We start from the raw sequence: 17,521 nt of genomic DNA, 5'->3' as shown, positions 1-17,521 counted from the left end.
AGGTCTGGGGTCACTTCAGTCACCTGCACAGGGACCCCCAGCCATGGGGAAGGGGATGCAGGGGGTGGGAAAGGTTGGGGGGAGTCCCTCTGGCCACCTACCCTTTGTTCCCCTTCTTTTGGGGAGGGGTCTGGGGTCACCCCCAGCCATGGGGAAGGACCTGGGGGGCTACAAGAGGTCTGGGGGTCCCTTCAGTCACCTAAACAGGGACCCCCAGCCATGGGGAGGGGTCTAGGGGATACAGGGGGATCTCTGCCCATCTAGCCTTTGTCCCCCCTTCTTTTGGGGAGGGGTCTGGAGTCACCCCCAGCCATGGGGAGGGGTCTAGGGGATACAGGGGGATCTCTCTGCTCATCTCCCCTTTGTCCCCCTTCTTTTGGGGAGGGGTCTGGGGTCACTTCAGTAACCTGCACAGTAACCTACTTCCCTGCCCCTTGGGAAATTCCTGGGGGGCTGCAGGGGTCCCTCCTTGCCATGTGACACTGCTGGGGGACAGGCGGGGGTGTCCTTCCACCCACCCATCTTCTCCCCTTCACAGCACACACCTGAGGGTCCCTCCACCTGCCCAGCCAAAACCTCGCTCACCCCAGACCATTCCTTGGGGCTGTCAGGTGTGGGCTCTGCCCCTCCCCAGGGGACACACCTGGGGGCTGCCAGGTGTCCCTCCCTGCCATGTCACACCCCTCAGGGGGTGTGGGCTCCGTCACTCCCCATGGACACACCCGGGGGACAACAGGACACACCCAGGTGACACCGCCTGCTGCCGGCTGTCCCTCCCTCCCATGTGACACCCCTCGGGGGGTGTGGGCTCTGTCCCTTTCCTCATGGGACACACCTGGGGGGGCACTGGGGGCTGCCAGGTGTCCCTCCCTGCCATGTCACACCCTTCAGGGAGTGTGGGCTCTGTCCCTCCCCACAGGACACACCCAGGTGACACCGCCTGCTGCCGGCTGTCCCTCCCTGCCATGTCACACTCCTCAGGGGGTGTGGGCTCTGTCCCTCCCCATGGACACACCCGGGGGACAACAGGACACACCCGGGGCACACCGCCTGCTGCCGGCTGTCCCTCCCCACCACCGCAGCACCCCAAACCCCCACAAACCGCACTCCGGGCTGCGTGCCCCCCGTTTATTCCCGCCCCGCCCCGTACGTGTCCATGTGCGCCCTGACGCTCCGCGCCAGCTCCTCGGCCGTGCGCGAGCTGCCGTAGCAGTCCCGGAACGCGCCGTCGGGGTCCAGCAGGAACGTCAGCACCGAGTGATCCACCGCGTAGTCCCCGTCGGCGTCCCGCGGCCCCGCGCTCACGTACACGCGGAATTTGGCCGCCGCCTCCTTCACCTGCTGCGCCGTGCCGGTGAGGCCGAGCAGGCGCGGGTGGAAGTCGCGCAGGTATCGCGACAGCGCCGCCTCGTCGTCGCGCTCGGGGTCCACGGTGACAAAGAGCGGCCGCACCGCCGGCAGCGCCGGGTCGCGCTCCAGCAGCTCCAGCGCCCGGCTCAGCCTCTCCAGCTGCTCGGGACACACGTCCGGGCAGTGCGTGAAGCCGAAATACAGCAGCACCCACTCGCCCAGGAAATCGGCTTTGCGCCGCGTCCTCCCCGCGGTGTCGCGCAGCTCGAAGTCGCCCTGGGCCAGCGACAGCTCGCGGAGGTGGCGCAGGCGGCGGGCGCGCTGCTGCTGCTCCTTCTGCCGCCGCAGGTACAGCCAGCCCGCGCCCGCCGCCGCCGCCACCGCGCCCGCCACCGCCAGCCGCGCCCGCAGGGGGAGCCCGGCAGGGCCGGGGGGCGCGCACAGGCGGCGCTTGGGGTGGCGCAGGGCGGGGCACAGCCGGGGGAGGGGGCGCAGGGAGCGCAGCATGGCTGGGGAGGGGACGGGGGGGTCAGGGGTGGGATGCTCCCCACCCGGCAGGGGGGGTTTGGCCTCGGGATTGTCACCCAAATGTCGCCTGACCCCTCATTCCGCCCCTCCCGATGATGCTGGACAAAGGGGGGCACTTTCCCCAAAATGGCCCCTGTCCATCACCCTGTGTCCTGCTGCTCTGGGACCCCCCATTCTGTCCCCCAAATATCCCCTGACCCCTCGTCCCAACCCTCCCGATGGCCTTGGACCCCCCACTCTGTCCCCCAAATGCATCCTGTCCCTCACCCACCTCTCCTGCTGCTCTTGGACTCTCCACTCTGTCCCCCAAATATCCCCTGACCCCTCATTCTGTCCCCCAAATGCCCCCGACCCCTCATCCCACCCCTCCCGATGGCCTTGGACAAAGGGGGGCACTTTCCCCAAAATGCCCCCTGTCCCTCATCCTGACCCCCAACTGCTCCCTCATCCCACTCTGTGTCCTGCTGCTCTTGGACCCCCCAGTCTGTCCCCAAACCCCTCATCCCTTGATGCATCCCCCTCCTGCTGCTCTTGGACCCCCCACTCTGTCCCCCAAATGCCCCCGACCCCTCATCCCACCCCTCCTGCTGCTCCTGGACAAAGGGGGGCACTTTCCCCAAAATGCCCCCTGTCCCTGCTCTTGGACCCCCCACTCTGACCCTCAACTGCCCCGTCCCCCACCCTGTGTCCTGCTGCTCTGGGACCCTCAACCCTGTCCCCCAAATGCTGCCCGTCCCCCACCCTGTCCCCTTGGGACCCCCATCCCCGACCCCCACCCTGTCCCCGCTGCTCCAGGACCCCCGCTCTGCCCCCTAAATCCGCCCCCCATCTCCCCCTCCCCCCGCGGTCTCCAGTCCCCGCTGACCTCTGACCTTTGCCCTGTGACCCCACGCCCCGTCCGCCGCCGGTCCCGCTCGGAGCGCCCGCGCCGCCGCCACCGGAACAGGAAATACCGGGAAGGGGCGGGGCCACGCCGGAAGGGGCGGGATCACGGTTTGGGGGGCGTGGTCTTTAAACAGCGCGGGCAATATGGGGGGTCAAAGTGGGGCGTGGTCATAGCGGGATGGGCGTGGTCAACCAGAGGGGCGTGGCCTCCCCGCGCGCTCCCCGCTTCCGCCGCTAGGTGGCGCCCCCGCCCCGCCCCGCGCCCCTCAGGCTCGGGGGAGGATCTGAATCGCGACACGGCCGCGATATCGCGACCCTCGCGGTTTATTGTGAGTCCCGGAGGGGTCCCGAGGGCAGGATGGTTTCGGCCACGAGCGATGGGATGTCCCGGGGGGGCTCCGGGCCGAGGCACAGAGCGTCCTGCAGCTCCCGCCGGCCCTCGGCGCTGAGGGTCCCCTCATGGTGCAGCCGCAGCCAGGGCTGGCCTGAGGGGGGACACGGGGGGTGATCGGGGGGCTCTGATCCCTCAAATATCCCCCACCCCAAACGGGGTGCACCCCTAGATAGGGGTAACCTGAGGGGGGACACGGGGTGTGATCGGGGGGCTCTGATCCCCACATATCCCCCACCCAACCGGGGTGCACCCCCAAACAGGGCTGGCCTGAGGAGGGGACACGGGGGGTGATCGGGGGGGCTCTGATCCCTCAAATATCCCCCACCCAACCGGGGTGCACCCCCAAACAGGGCTGGCCTGAGGAGGGGACACGGGGACATCGGGGGGCTCTGATCCCCCCATATCCAATCCCCTAACCAAGGTGCACCCCTAAATGGGGGTAACCTGAGAGGGGGGGACACAGAGGTCATTGGGGCGCTCTGATCCCCCCATATCCCCCCACCCAACCGGGGTGCACCCCCAAACAGGGCTCGTTTGGGTGACCGGGGGGCACACGGGGTTAGCCGGGGGTCCCGGGGGTCCCCTCACCTGCCCGCAGGTGCTCCCCGCTGCTCACCAGCAGCTCGGCCCCCACACGCAGGTTCACGGGGTCCCCGGCCCGAGCCCGGCCCGCGCCCAGGCGGTGCAGGAGCCGCGCCAGGGGCAGCGCCCGCACCTGCTGCACCCAGCCTGGGGACAGGGACGGGGACATGTGGGGGAGAGGGACACGGGGCGGGACAGGGACGGGGACAGGGACATGTGGGGGAGAGGGACATGGCGGGGGGAACAGGGACACGGGGACAGGGACATGGTGGGGGGGGACAGGGACGGGGGACAGGGACATGGAGTGGGAGAGGGACACGGGGGGGGGACAGGGGCACGGGTGGGGAGAGGGACATGGTGGGGACAGGGACATGGAGGGGGACAGGGACATGGGAGGGGGGACAGGGACATGGAAGGGGACAGGGACATGGAGGGACACAGGGACATAGAGGGGGGACAGGGACATAGAGGGGGGACAGGGACATTGGAGGAGAGGGACATGGGGGCACAGGGACACGGCGGGGCACAGGGACGTGGTGGGGGGACATGGACATGGGAGGGGGTCACAGGGGCATGGGGGCACAGGGACATGGGGGGCACAGGGACATGGTGGGTACAGGGACATGGGGGGCACAGGGACATGGAGGGTACAGGGACGTGGAAGGGATCGAGGACATGGGGGTAACCCCAGCCTGGGGGTCATGTGGGGAGTAAGGGGACACGGGGAAGTGGGGAGGGGCAGGGACATTGGGGGGGAGCCCCAAATCTTGGCAGGGCACGGACATGGCGGGGATCCCCGATATGGGGGCGTCAGGGACATGGGGACACGGGGGAGAGCCCCCGGCCTGGGGGCAGTCAGGATATGGGATTCCCCCAGGGGTCAGGGACACAGGGGGACAGCCCGGGGATGTGGGGCAGGGGGTGCAGAGTGTGGGGCAGGGGGTTTGGGGACCCCCAGAACACAGGGTTGGGAATCAGGGACCCCCGAGGTGCGGGGTGTGGGGCAGGGTGACCCCCAGACTCAGGGGATGAGGGGCAGTGGGTGCAGGTGAGGACTCCCAGGGCGAGGGGAATAATCCAGGGGGGTCTTGAGCATCCCGGGAGGGGTGAGGGGTGGGAAGGGCAGGAGGGGGTGATGGATGGGGACAGAGAGAGTGGGGGGACCTCAGCCCCCCCGGAGGGATACGGGGTGAAGGGAGGGTGGGGGGTTTGGGGTGGGGTCCCCCCTGACCTTCCTGCGGCGCGGGCAGCTCCTCGCAGACCTTGGCCTCGCCCAGGAGCCGGCGGCGCTGGGCGGGGGTCCCGGCGCACAGGTCCCGGGCGGTTTCGGGGGGCACCCCCTGAGCCCCCAGCATGGCCTCGAACTTGCGCAGGGCTGAGCCATCGTCCAGAGCCCGGGCCAGGCGCTCACGGCCCTGCTCGGGCCCCTGCTCCATCCCGCACTGCCACAGCAGCACCCCGCCTGCGCCCCAAAACCGGGACAGGGCTGGGACCCCCACAGTGACCCCCAAACACCGCCCACAGCCCCCCTGCTCCATTCCGCCTGCGCCCCAAAACCGGGACACGGGATGGGACCCCCCTCACCCCCAAACACCGCCCACAGCCCCCCTGCTCCATTCCGCCTGCACCCCAAAACCGGGACACGGGCTGGGACCCCCACAGTGACCCCCAAACACCGCCCACAGCCCCCCTGCTCCATTCCGCCTGCACCCCAAAACCGGGACACGGGATGGGACCCCCAACACCGCCCACAGCCCCCTGCTCCATCCCACCTGCACCCCAAAACCGGGACATGGGCTGGGACCCCCATAGGAACCCCCAAACACCGCCCACAGCCCCCTGCTCCATACCACACTGCACCCCAAAACCGTGTCCCCGCACTGACCAGCTGTCGCAGGTCGGGGTGCTGCCCCCTCTCCGTGTCCCCCGTGTCCCCCGTGTCCCCCCGTGTCCCCGCACTGACCCAGGACAGTGACCAGCTGTCGCAGGTCGGGGTGCCACCCCCTGTCCGTGTCCCCCGTGTCCCCCGTGTCCCCCCGTGTCCCCCCGTGTCCCCCCGTGTCCCCGCACTGACCCAGGACAGTGACCAGCTGTCGCAGGTCGCGGGGGCCGCGCCCCCCCAGGCACTCGAGCGCCTCCAGCACCTCCAGCGCGTTGCCCACGGCGCGGCCCAGCGGCTGCTCCATGCGGGTCAGCAGGGCCGCGGTGCGGATGCCCAGCTGTGTGCCCACCTCCACCTGCGCGGGGACAGCAGCGGGCTGGGCGACAGCGAGCGGGAGAAGGGACAGCGCAGGGCAGGGATGGGGACACCTGGGGACAGGGACAGGGACAGCGACAGGGCAGGGATGGGGACACTTGGGGACAGGGAGAAGGGACAGGGATAGGGGCAGGGACACGGACAGGGCAGGGATGGGGCAGGGACAGGGCAGGGCAGGGATGGTGACACTTGGGGACAGGGAGAGGGACAGGGATAGGGGCAGGGATGGGGACACTTGGGGACAAGGACAGGGCAGGGATAGGGGCAGGGACACGGACAGGGCAGGGATGGGGACACTTGGGGACAGAGACAGGGCAGGGATGGTGGCACTTGAGGACAGGGAGAGGAGCAGGGATAGGGACAGGGATAGGGACACTTGGGGACAGGGAGAGGGGCAGGGATAGGGATGGACAGGGACAGGGCAGGGATAGGGACACTTGGGGACAGGGACAGGGCAGGGATGGTGCCACTTGGGGGCAGGGATGGGGACACATGGGGACAAGGATTGGGGACAAGAGGGGACAGGGATAGGAGCAGGGACAGGTAGGGACAGTGGGAAGGAGAACAGACAGGGACAGTGGGCGGGGGCAGAGGGCAGGGATGGGGACATGTGGGGACAGGGGTAGGGGACAGGCAGGGACAGGCAGGGACAGTGGGAAGGAGAACAGACAGAGACGAGGGACAGCGGGTGGCGACAGGGACAGCAGGGGGGAGAGCAGGCAGGGACAGGGCATGTGGGGACAGGTGGGGACACGAACAGGCGGGGGCAGGGTCAGGGACAGGAGCGAGGACAGGGACAGCGGGAACGGCCCGGGACAGCGGGCAGGGAGAGAGGACAGGGACAGGAACAGGGACAGCGGGAACGGCCCGGGGGTCCCGAGGTGTCACCAGGCTCCGCGCCAGCTCCCGCGCGCTGTCCTGCGTGGGGTACAGAGCTGCGCCCCCGAACTTCACATCGAGCACCAGCGCCGAGAGCTGCTCCGCCGCCTTCTTGCTGAGGATGGAGGCTGGGCCGGGGGCTGGGGGTCACCGCCTGCGCCCCCGCCCCTCTCCCCGCCTGTCCCGCGCCCCCTGTGCCCTGCGGCCGTACCGGTGATGAGGGGCAGGCTGTCCACGGTGGCCGTGACATCGCGCAGCCCGTAGAGCACGCGGTCGGCGGGCGCCAGCTCCGCGCTCTGCCCCACGATGCAGCAGCCCACCCGCTCCAGGATGTGCCGCATCTGCGGGCGCCGGGGGCACCCCAGTGACACCCCAGTGACACCCCCGAGAAACCCCAGTGACACCGCCGAGACACCACAGTGACACCCCAGTGACAGCCCCGTGACACCCCAGTGACAGCCCAGTGGCACCCCCGTGACACCCAGAACTCACGGGCACCCTCTCAGCACCCACCCCTCCCCTCCAGACACCACCAGCACCCCACGGGCACCCCACATCCCGTTGCCGCCCTGCCACTGGCACCCCACGGACACCCACACAGCCACGGGCACCCCACGGGCGCCCCCATCTTCTCCTGCGCCCTTTTGGCACCCCACAGTGCCACAACCCATTGGCACTGTACCCCACCAGCACCCCAGGGGCACCCACCCCCTCCTGGGGCCGCATGGACACCCCATGGACACCCCAGTGAGACCCTCACCACCCCGTTGTCACCGCCACCCAGCCCGGTTCTGCAGGGTGTGGGGTGCCCGGGGTGTCCCCGTCCCGCACCCCCCCGGGGTCACCTCCTCGGGGCTCTGGGACACGCGGAATCCGGGAATGGCCTCCAGCTTGTCCAGGGTGCCCCCGGTGTGGCCCAGCCCGCGCCCGCTGATCATGGGCACCTGGGGGAGGGCACAGGTGGCCGCAGGCACTCGGGGACCCCCCAGTCCCCGCCCGCACCCCGGGGTCCCGCTCACCTTGCAGCCGCAGGCGGCCAGCGCGGGGGCCAGGGCCAGGCTGACCTTGTCCCCAACGCCGCCGGTCGAGTGCTTGTCCACCAGCAGCCCGTGCCAGGCGGGCGGCCAGGCCAGCGTGCGGCCGGAGCTGGCCATGGCCTGGGTCAGCGCCAGCGTCTCCCCCGCGTCCATGCCCCGCAGGCGGATGGCCATCAGCATGGCACCTGCGGTGACACCTGCGTGTCACCTCCCGGCCCCCTCCCGTGTCCCCAAGCTGACCCATCAGCGTGGCTCCTGGGGACACGCGGGGACGCTGCAGTGCCCTCCCCAGGACCCCCACGCGGCCACATCCGCTGGCCGTGACGCTCTGCCGCGTCCTGGGGTCCCCCCGGCCGTGTCCCCTGCCCAGGAGCCCCCGGCACATCCCGGGGTTTCCCTCGCACTGCTGGGACGCCCCCTGCCCTATGTCCCCATGTCCCCCCGGCCGTGTCCCCCTCCCTGCCCCCCGCCCCCGGCTGTCCCCGCGCCCCTCCCTCCCGCACCGATCTGTCCCTGCTGCGCGGTGCCCTCGGTGACTCCGCGCACGAAGCTCCGGATCTCGGCGTCCTCCAGGCGCTCCCCGTCCCGCTTCTTGCGGATCAGGCTCGGGAGAGGGGTCGGGGCGTCCATCGCGGTCCCGGACATCTGGCACCCCGCTTTGGGGACAGCTGGCACGGCGGTGTGGCAGCGGGGACACCCCGAAGTGGCACCGGCGGCGCCCGAGCCCGCCCGGCCGCGCCCGGTTCCCGCACGGCCGCGCCTCCCCCGGAGCTGCCGGGACCTGCCCGTGCCCGTGCCCGGCCTGGCCCCGTGCCCGGTGCCCGCTGCCCGCGGGCGGCGAGGCGGCTCCGGCCGCGGACTTTGAGCCCGGGGCAACGAGCGGGGCACGGGAGAGGCCGCGGCGGGGGTGGCACGGGGTGAGGGTGACACGAGGGGTGGCACGGGGTGAGGGTGACACGAGGGGTGGCGCCCCGGGTCCCTCATTCGCCGTGGACACTCGCAGGTGATGCCCGGGGGCTCTGCCCTGCCGGGGACCGTCCCCATCCCACAGATCCCGCAGAGCGCGGGGAGTCCCCAAGGCGCGGTGCTGGCGCGTGTCCCCTCCCTGTTCGGTGTCCCCAAAGGTCCCCGAGGTCCTGGGTGGGATGGGATAATGGGATAATGATGGGATAATGGGATGGGATAATGGGATGGGATAATGGGATGGGATAATGGGATGGGGCTGGACAAGGGAGAGGGTCGGTAGCACATCCCTCACGTCCCACCCCACCGTGGGGTCCCCCCTCCGTATCCTCGCCAGGATCTCCCCCGGGATGGGCGAGGGGCGGTTTTAGGGGATCCCTGCGCCCCCCGTGCGGCGCAGCGGGACAGAAGGAGAGCGAGCGAGCGAGTGCTGCTGCTTCAGTTCGTGTTTGCCACCCGCGTCCCCGCTTCCCCTACGGGCGCAAGTCCATCACGGGGATCACGTTTTCCGAGTGCCGGACGCCGAACGTCTGTCCATTATTCTGGCCCTGCGGGGGGACAGGGGCGGTGTGAAGGAGGGGGGCCGTGGGTCCCTGTCCTGAGCCCTGTCCCCGTCCCCGTCCTCGCTCGCCTGCTTGGGGCTGTAGTCGCAGGGGCCGGGGGTGTGCAGGATCGGGCGGGGGCGGCTCCGCCCCGCGATGGTGCAGCGGGGGGCCCGCGCCATGTACACGTTGGTGTCCACGGTGCCGTATCTGCTGGGTCCTGGGGTCTGCGGGGACAGCGGCGGGTGACGCGGCTCCCTGGGCACCGGTACCCCGTGCCCTCGGTACCGGCCCCTGCACCCCAAACCCCGGCCCCCTGCACCCCACACCCTGCACCCCAACCCCCCACACCCTGCACCCCAAACCCCGGACTCCAGGCACTGCACACCCTTGACACCCCAATCCCCCACACCCTGCACCCCAAACCCCGGCCCCCCTGCACCCCACACCCTTGGCACCCCAACCCCTCACACCCCACACCCTCGGTACCCCAGCCCCCCGGGACCCCGATACCCCCTGCCCCCGGTCCCCGTCCGGCCCGGTCCCCACCATTCTCTTGTCGTCGAACATGCTGGGCGCTCTCCCTGTCATGGTGCACTGGGGGGCCGATTTCTTGATCACCTGGTTGGGGCCCATGACGGGCGGCAGCTGGTAGCTGCCAGGGCCTGGGGGGGCACACGGCTCAGGGGGCACCGGGGCTTCACCCTCGGGCGGGTGGAGAGGAGGGCTCAGCCCCGGGGTGCTGGGGGGGGGGGTCAGCCCATCCGGGGGATGTTGGGGGGCCCAGTCTGGCCCAGGGGGATGGGGGAGCCCAGCCCGAGGAGGAGATGGGGGGGCCCAGCCCAGCCCAGGGGTGATGGGGGGTCCTGGCTGAGGGGTGAGATGGGGATTCCAGCCCAGCCCCAGAAGAGTTTGGGGGGTCCCAGCCCAGGTGTGATGTTGGGGGTCCCAGCCCCAGAAGAGTTTAGGGGGTCCCAGCCCAGGTGGGATAATGGGGTCCCAGCCCCAGAAGAGTTTAGGGGGTCTCAGCCCCAGAAGAGTTTAGGGGGTCTCAGCCCAGGTGGGATAATGGGGGTCCCAGCCCAGGTGGGATAATGGGGATGCCAACCAAGGTGGGATAATGGGGGTCCCAGCCCCAGAAGAGTTCAGGGGGTCCCAGCCCAAGTAGGATAATCGGGGTCCCAGCCCAGGTGGGTCCCAGCCCCAGAAGAGTTTAGGGGGTCCCAGCCCCAGAAGAGTTTAGGGGGTCTCAGCCCAGTGGGATAATGGGGTCCCAGCCCAGCCCCAGGGAGATGACAGGTCCCACCCCGGGCTTGGCGGGGGTCCCACCACGCCCCCCTCACCTGGTGTCTGCTGGGGTTTGTTCTGGCGGGCGCGGGACGCCACCGTGCAGGCGGGGGCCGAGGGCAGGGTCATCCTGTCGGCCAGCTCGGGGGAGTAATAGGCTGCGAGGGGCGGGCGGGGTCAGCGGAGCTCGGGCTGGGCGGGGGGCTCGGGCCCGGGCCAGCCGCCCCTCGCTCACACTCACTCACTCACTCAGTCACTCGCTCGCTCACCTGGCCCAGGTGTGTCCATGGCCCGGGGCTGGCGGGCCCGGCCGCTCATGGTGAAGGCGGGGGCGCGGTCCCGGCCCCGCGCGGTGACCCCGGTGGGCACCAGGTACTGCGGGCCGGGCGAGCGCGGCTGCTCGGGGCCCCTGAGCCGCAGCCCGAAGGTGTAGCCGGGAGCGCGGAGGGCGGAGGGGTCGCGGTGCTCGCAGCCTGGGGGCGGGCAGGGGCTCGCTGGGACCTGGTCCTGCCGGCTCCGGTCCCCCGCGGGCCCCGCGCTGCCGGACTCACCGATGCCGCTGGGCAGCCCGTACTGGGGCCCGGGGCTGCGGAACCGGCCCGCCACGGGCACCCGGGGCCGGTGCGGTCTCCAGGCGCCCACCCAGCCTTCCTTTGACATCGGGGGGTTCTGCTGGTGCCGCCTCCGGCTCGCCCCTCCCCGGTGCCCTCGGGACGGGGAGATGGGCTCGGCTGCCCGGGACGGACGGGGTGGCAGCGGCGGCGCCGGCGGGCGGTGGTGGCGCTGGTGGCGGCAGCGGCGCCGCGGTGACAAGTGACACCGCCGCGGGGCCGCGGGTGGCGGCGGCGGCGGCGCGGGGGCCGCGGTGTCACAATGGCCGCGGGGTTCCAGCGTTTTGTCACCGCCGCCCCGGGGTGACAACAGCGGCAGCGCCGGGGAAGCAAGGCCGGGAACCGCGTGGATACACCCCAGAAATGCACCCCAAAATACACCCCATGGATACATCCCATAAATACACCCCAAAATACACTCCGAAAATACACCCCAAAATACACCCCATGGATACAGCACAAAAACACACCCCATAGATACACCCGAAAAATATAACCCAAAAATACACCCCATGGATAGATCCCATAAATACACCCCAAAATACACTCCGAAAATACACCCCATGGATAGACCCCAAAAATAAACCCCAAAATACACCCCATGGATATATCCCATAAATACACCCCAGAAATGCACCCCAAAATACACTCCGAAAATACACCCCATGGAGACACCCCAAAAATACACCCCATAGATACATCCCATAAATATACCCCAAAAATACATCCCATGGATATATCCCATAAATACACCCCAAAATACACCCCATGGATGCATCCCATGGATACACCCCATGGATACATCCCATAAATACACCCCAAAAATACATCCCAAAAAGACACCCCATGGGTGCACCCCCAGCCCTCCACGGACACAGCCCTGGCACCCCATATCTGACCCCCCAGAACCCCGTGGAGAGGAAACGGGGGACACGGAGACACAGGAGCACAGGGACAGAGGGACACGAGGGGACACGGGGACACAGGGACAGTGGGGGACAGTTGGGGGATATGAACGACATATGGGGACATGGGGACATTTGGGGGGACATGGGGACATCTGGGGGGACATGGGGACAGCAGGCACACAGGGACAGGGTGATATGGGACGTGGGGGTCACAGAGGGGTCGTGGGAGGACAGGGGGACACGGGGACACAGAAACTGGCTGAGACCCCAGGGGCTGCCGTGGGGACACCTGTTGGGGTCACCCCTTCTCTTGGGGTCACCTCTGTCCTGGGATCACCCCATCCCTTGGGGTCACCTCTGTCCTGGGGACACCCCATCCCTTGGGGTCACCCCATCCCTTGGGGTCACCTCTGTCCTGGGGTCACCCCTTCTCTTGGGGTCACCTCTGTCCTGGGGACACCCCATCCCTTGGGGTCACCCCTTCTCTTGGGGTCACCTCTGTCCCAGGGACACCCCATCCCTTGGGGTCACCCCTTCTCTTGGGGTCACCTCTGTCCTGGGACACCCCATCCCTTGGGGTCACCTCTGTCCTGGGATCACCCCATCCCTTGGGGTCACCCCTTCTCTTGGGGTCACCTCTGTCCTGGGACACCCCATCCCTTGGGGTCACCCCTTCTCTTGGGGTCACCTCTGTCCTGGGGTCACCCCATCCCTTGGGGTCACCTCTGTCCTGGGATCACCCCATCCCTTGGGGTCACCTCTGTCCTGGGGACACCCCATCCCTTGGGGTCACCCCATCCCTTGGGGTCACCTCTGTCCTGGGGTCACCCCTTCTCTTGGGGTCACCTCTGTCCTGGGATCACCCCATCCCTTGGGGTCACCCCACCCTCTGGGGACACCTCTGTGTCCCCCCTCCATCCCCCCGTGGGGGGCCCGGGGGTCCCCATCCCCTGTGGGTGTCACCCGTGGGGCGCAGACACAGCAAAGGGACACGGGGGGGTCCCGGTGCTTCCATCACTTTATTGGGGGGTCCTGGTGTAGGAGGGGGGCTGCGGGTGGTTCAGGGGTTGGGGGATGGGAGTTGGGGTGCAGGACAGGGTTTTGGGGCCCTGGGTTTGGGGGAGGAGGTTTGGGGGGCAGGGTTTGGGATGGGGGGCAGGGATGTGGGATTTGGGGGGCGACACAGTGGGGGCAGGACTGGGAGAAGGGTTTGGGATCGGGGATGGGGGTTTGGGGGGAAGGAGGTGGAATTGGGGTGGCAGCAGGTGGGATTTGGGGGGCAGCACAGCAGGGATTGGGGTCTGGGATGGGGTTTGGGGTCTGGGGTAGGGTTTGGGGGCGGGGATGGGGTTTGGGGTCTGGGATGGGGTTTGGGGTCTGGGTTGGGGGCAGGGATGGGGTTTGGGGTCTGGGATGGGGTTTGGGGGCAGGGATGGGGTTTGGGGTCAGGGATGGGGTTTGGGGTCTGGGATGGGGTTTGGGGGCGGGGATGGGGTTTGGGGTCTGGGATGGGGTTTGGGGTCGCTGCGGGGTGGGGTCACGCCCCAGGGGCGGGGGGCAGCCCTGGGCCCCCCTAGGCCGGGTATTTGCAGATGAAGGGTTTGCGATCCCCACAGGCCTCGCCCTCCCAGGCCATGAACCCTGCGGGGACAGGAGCCAGCGCTGGGCAGGGGACACGCGGGGAGGTGACAGCCCCGAGGCCCCCCGGCCCCCCCGGCCCCCCAACCCTTGTGTCCCCTCGCCAGCCGATCCCTCCGGCGTGGCACGGTGCTGTCCCCAGGCCATTGTCCCCAGGCCGCTGTCCCCAGGCCGCTGTCCCCCGCCCCCCTCACCTGCCGAGTCCTCCAGGGCGATGCAGGGATGTCCCTTGGGGCCATCGTCCCCCTCCCACGCCCAGTAGTGCCGCGGGGAACCGTCAGCCCAGAGCCAGCCCTGGCGCTGTGACACGGGCGGGACACGCGTGAGAGGGGACGGGGACACGGGGGGGGACAAGGGGGGACAGGGACACGGGGGGGACAAGGGGGGACAGGGACACGGGGGGGACAAGGGGGGACAAGGGGGACACATGGGGGACACTTGGGACAGGGGGGACAGGGGGGACACACGGGACAGGTGAGGTGGATGGGACAGGGGGACAGAGGGACAGGGAGGAGAGTGGGACACGTTGGACAGGGGGACAAGTGGGACACACAGGACAGGGGGACACAGGGGTGGATGGGACAGGTGGGACAGGGGACAGGTAGGACAGGTGGGACAGGTGGGACAGGTAGGACAGGTAGGACAGGTGACAGGGACAGGTCGCACGGCAGGAAGGGACAGCCAGGGGACACCGGGAAGGGACAGAAGGTGTGGCAGACAGGCGCAGACACGCACCCGCCGGTGCAGGCCGATCCAGACGCTCTCGTCCTTCTCCCTGTCCCTGTCCCTGTCCCTGTCCCTGTCCCTGTCCCTGTCCCTGTCCCTGTCCTTGTCGCCCTCCTCGTCGTCCTCTCCCCGCCGCGGCCGCCGGGCCAGGAAGGCGGCGAGCGCCCGGTGCTCCTCGGGGCTGCGCAGCGACGCCAGGTGTCCCCCGCGGGTGGCCTGGCACCACGCCTGGGGACAGCGACACGTCCGGGGGGGGGCCCGGGGGGCTCGGGGGACCCCCGGCGCCCCCCGGCACCCACCTCAGCCCTCCTCCAGCTCAGCTGCTGCCCGAAGTAGCCGTAGCAGTGTCCCTCGAAGGACAGCCAGCCCCGGGGACACCGGGTGGCCTCAGCCCCTGCGGGGACGGCGCCGTCACCGCCGCACCCCCGCGCCCCGCTCGGCTTTGGGGGGTCGGGGCACCCCTGTTTGGGGGCTGAGGTTGGGGAAAGGGATGGGGGCGGGCGCAGGGGGCGCTTTGGGGGTCTCAGGGTGTGGGCGGGGGATCCGTGTGAAATTTGGGGGTCTCTGGGCGGACTTTGGGGGTCTCAGGTGCAGTTTGGGATCTCGGGGCGCAGTTTGGGGTCTCGGGGCGCAGTTTGGGGGTTTTGGGCGCAGTTTGGGGGATCAAGGCTCAGTTTGAGATCTCGGGGCGCAGTTTGGGGTGCTCGGGGCGCAGCTGGGGGCTCGGGGCGCAGTTTGGGGGCTCAGGGCGCAGTTTGGGGGATCAAGGCGCAGTTTGGGGTCTCGGGGCGCAGTTTGGGGCTCGGGGCGCAGTCGGGGGGCTCACCCGGCAGGGAGGGGGGCAGCACCAGGCTCCCCAGCAGGCAGAGCCCCAGGAAGGCGGCGGGACCCATCCTGACCCTTCCTGCAACGGGGGGGCTGCAGGGGGCGGGGGGGGCCCCGGGGACTCTCCCCTGCCCCAGCACCGACCCCTGCCCCAGCTCCCTCACCCCAGACCCCCCCAGAACCCCCAGGATCCCCGCAGGACACCCGAAGGACCCCCAGGGTCCCCCAGGACCCCCCAACACCCCCAGGACCCCTCCCCAGCAGAACCCCCAGGATCCCCAGGATCCCCCCAGGATACCCCAGGATTCCCCCAGAACCCCCAGTACCCTCATCCCTGCACCTCCAGGACCCCCAGCACCCCCCAGGACCCCCAGAACTCCCACCCCCAGAAGCTCCCAGCATCCCCCAGGACCCCCAGCACCCCCAGAACCCCCCCAGAATCCTCACCACAGCACCCCCAGAACCTCCCAGCACCCCCAGAACCTCCCCAGAGCCCCCAGGACCTCTCCAGCAACCCCAGGACCCCCCCCAGGACCCCCCCAGAATCCTCAAACACCCCCAGGACACCCCCAGAATCCTCCAACACCCTCAGGACCCCCCCAGAATCCTCAAACACCCCCAGGACCCCCCCAGAATCCTCACCACAGCCCCCCCGGCAGCCCCCAGGACCCCCCAGGACCCCCCAGCCCCGGCACCTCGCAGCTCCCGAGCGGCCCCGGCTGAGCGGTTTTTGGGGCACCCCAAACCCTTTATAGCCCCCGAGGGGGGCGGGCCGGGGGCACCCACTCGTGGAGCCGCGTGGAGCTGGCAGCGCATCAAAGCGACAGCGACGCCGGCACCGCCCGCGCCACCCCCGGCGGGAGGGACCCCCGGGACACCGGGACTGCAGCGGGGGGTCCCCGAAATGCGGGGGTGGGGGGCACCCACCGCACACAGCTCCGTGAGAGCCCCCGGGACACGGGGGGACACGGGGGGACACGGGGGGACACGGGAGGGGACACGGGAGGGGACACCGGGGGGGACACGGGGGGACACGGGGGGACATGGGAGGGGACACGGGGGGACACGGGAAGGGACACGGGGGGACACGGGGGGGACACGGGGGGGACACGGGAGGGGACACGGGGGGGACACGGGGGGACACCGGGGGGACACGGGGGGACACGGGGGGGACACGAGGGGGACACAGGGGAGGACACGGGGGGACACGGGAAGGGACACGGGGGGGACACGGGGGGATACGGGGGGACACGGGAGGGGACACGGGAGGGGACACGGGGGGACACGGGAGGACACGGGAGGGGACACGGGGGGACACGGGAGGGGACATAGGTTGGGGACACGGGGGGGAGGGGACACGGGAGGGGACACGGGAGGGGACAGGGACCATCCTGAGTGCGGACAGGGGGGTGAAGGTGCCGGGGGGTGCCGGGTTGGGGTGCGGCCTGATCTGGGGTCTGATAAGGGAGGGGGAGCGGCCGACACGGACCGAGGGACACGGACCGAGGGACAAAACAAGGGACAGACAGACGGACACGGACCGAGGGACACGGATATGGGGTCGGGGTGATGGATGGCACCTCGATGTGGGGTCGGGGTGCAGGACACAGCCCCGGTACCGGGGGGTGACAGTGACCCCATGGGACGCTCCCGAGGCGGGGGGATGCCCGCGGGGACGGGGTGTCTGTCCCTCTGTCCCTCTGTCCCTCTGTCCCTCTGTCCCTCTGTCCCTGTGCCCAGCCTGGGCCCGGTCCCAGAGGGGTCTCTGTCCTTGTTCCCGGCCTGTCCCCTCTCCCGGGGGGATCTGTGTCCCTGTACCCGCCTGGCCCTTCTCCGGGAGATGTCCCCTGTCCCTGTGCCCGCTCTGTCCCCTCTGACGGGTGGCCTCTGGTCCCTCTCCCGAGGGTGACCCCGATCCCTGTCCCCTCTCCCGGGGGTGTCCCTGTCCCTGTCCCCGTTTCCCCTGTACCAGTCCCCGGTCCCTGTCCCCGTTCCCGTTCCCTGTCCCCGGTCCCTGTTCCCGGTCCCTGTTCCCTGTTCCCTGTCCCCGTTCCCGTTCCCGGTCCCTGTCCCCGGTCCCCCGTCCCGGTCCCTGTCCCCGTTCCCTGG

At 69.7% G+C, this 17,521-nt stretch overlaps 4 protein-coding genes across 7 annotated transcripts; all 4 read right to left on the bottom strand.

Annotated features, from left to right (window-relative positions):
• Positions 1-1,116: 1,116 nt before the first annotated feature.
• LOC130248368 (protein SCO2 homolog, mitochondrial) lies at positions 1,117-2,866 on the bottom strand (the record flags this gene model as incomplete). Its single annotated transcript, XM_056482073.1, is given in 3 exon segments — positions 1,117-1,859; positions 2,744-2,786; positions 2,789-2,866. Coding segments are annotated over 3 exon segments (852 nt in total), but the record flags the coding sequence as incomplete, so codon positions are not given.
• Positions 2,867-3,071: 205 nt separating this feature from the next.
• On the bottom strand, positions 3,072-8,763 carry TYMP (thymidine phosphorylase). Of its 2 annotated transcripts, XM_056481884.1 has the most exons (9): positions 8,416-8,759; positions 7,895-8,097; positions 7,721-7,819; positions 7,087-7,216; positions 6,885-7,003; positions 5,814-5,976; positions 4,971-5,201; positions 3,746-3,886; positions 3,072-3,248 (listed from the first exon to the last, which is right to left on the bottom strand). In XM_056481884.1, exons 1-9 carry the CDS (start codon positions 8,555-8,557, stop codon positions 3,088-3,090), a joined length of 1,389 nt encoding a protein of 462 aa, XP_056337859.1. In that variant the 5' UTR covers positions 8,558-8,759; the 3' UTR covers positions 3,072-3,087. The 2 variants fall into 2 exon arrangements, with proteins under 2 accessions (XP_056337859.1, XP_056337858.1); XM_056481883.1 differs by having other exon boundaries at positions 7,721-8,097; positions 8,416-8,763.
• Positions 8,764-9,116: 353 nt separating this feature from the next.
• CIMAP1B (ciliary microtubule associated protein 1B) lies at positions 9,117-12,270 on the bottom strand. Of its 3 annotated transcripts, none has more exons than XM_056515434.1 (5): positions 10,974-12,270; positions 10,761-10,862; positions 9,967-10,082; positions 9,507-9,644; positions 9,117-9,423 (listed from the first exon to the last, which is right to left on the bottom strand). In XM_056515434.1, the coding sequence occupies exons 1-5, from the start codon at positions 12,205-12,207 to the stop codon at positions 9,349-9,351; spliced, it is 1,665 nt and encodes a 554-aa protein (XP_056371409.1). In that variant the 5' UTR covers positions 12,208-12,270; the 3' UTR covers positions 9,117-9,348. The 3 variants fall into 3 exon arrangements, with proteins under 3 accessions (XP_056371409.1, XP_056371393.1, XP_056371401.1); XM_056515426.1 differs by having other exon boundaries at positions 9,119-9,644; positions 10,974-11,177; positions 11,256-12,269; XM_056515418.1 differs by having other exon boundaries at positions 9,118-9,644.
• Positions 12,271-13,182: 912 nt separating this feature from the next.
• LOC130266900 (dromaiocalcin-1-like) lies at positions 13,183-15,561 on the bottom strand. The gene is made up of 5 exons (XM_056516172.1): positions 15,414-15,561; positions 14,887-14,981; positions 14,597-14,815; positions 14,056-14,161; positions 13,183-13,864 (listed from the first exon to the last, which is right to left on the bottom strand). The coding sequence occupies exons 1-5, from the start codon at positions 15,478-15,480 to the stop codon at positions 13,797-13,799; spliced, it is 555 nt and encodes a 184-aa protein (XP_056372147.1). The 5' UTR covers positions 15,481-15,561; the 3' UTR covers positions 13,183-13,796.
• Positions 15,562-17,521: the final 1,960 nt, after the last annotated feature.

This window comes from Oenanthe melanoleuca, chromosome 1A, assembly GCF_029582105.1.
Source record: "Oenanthe melanoleuca isolate GR-GAL-2019-014 chromosome 1A, OMel1.0, whole genome shotgun sequence".
Classification (NCBI taxonomy): domain Eukaryota; kingdom Metazoa; phylum Chordata; class Aves; order Passeriformes; family Muscicapidae; genus Oenanthe; species Oenanthe melanoleuca.
This window is presented reverse-complemented; position numbering and strand designations above follow the sequence as displayed.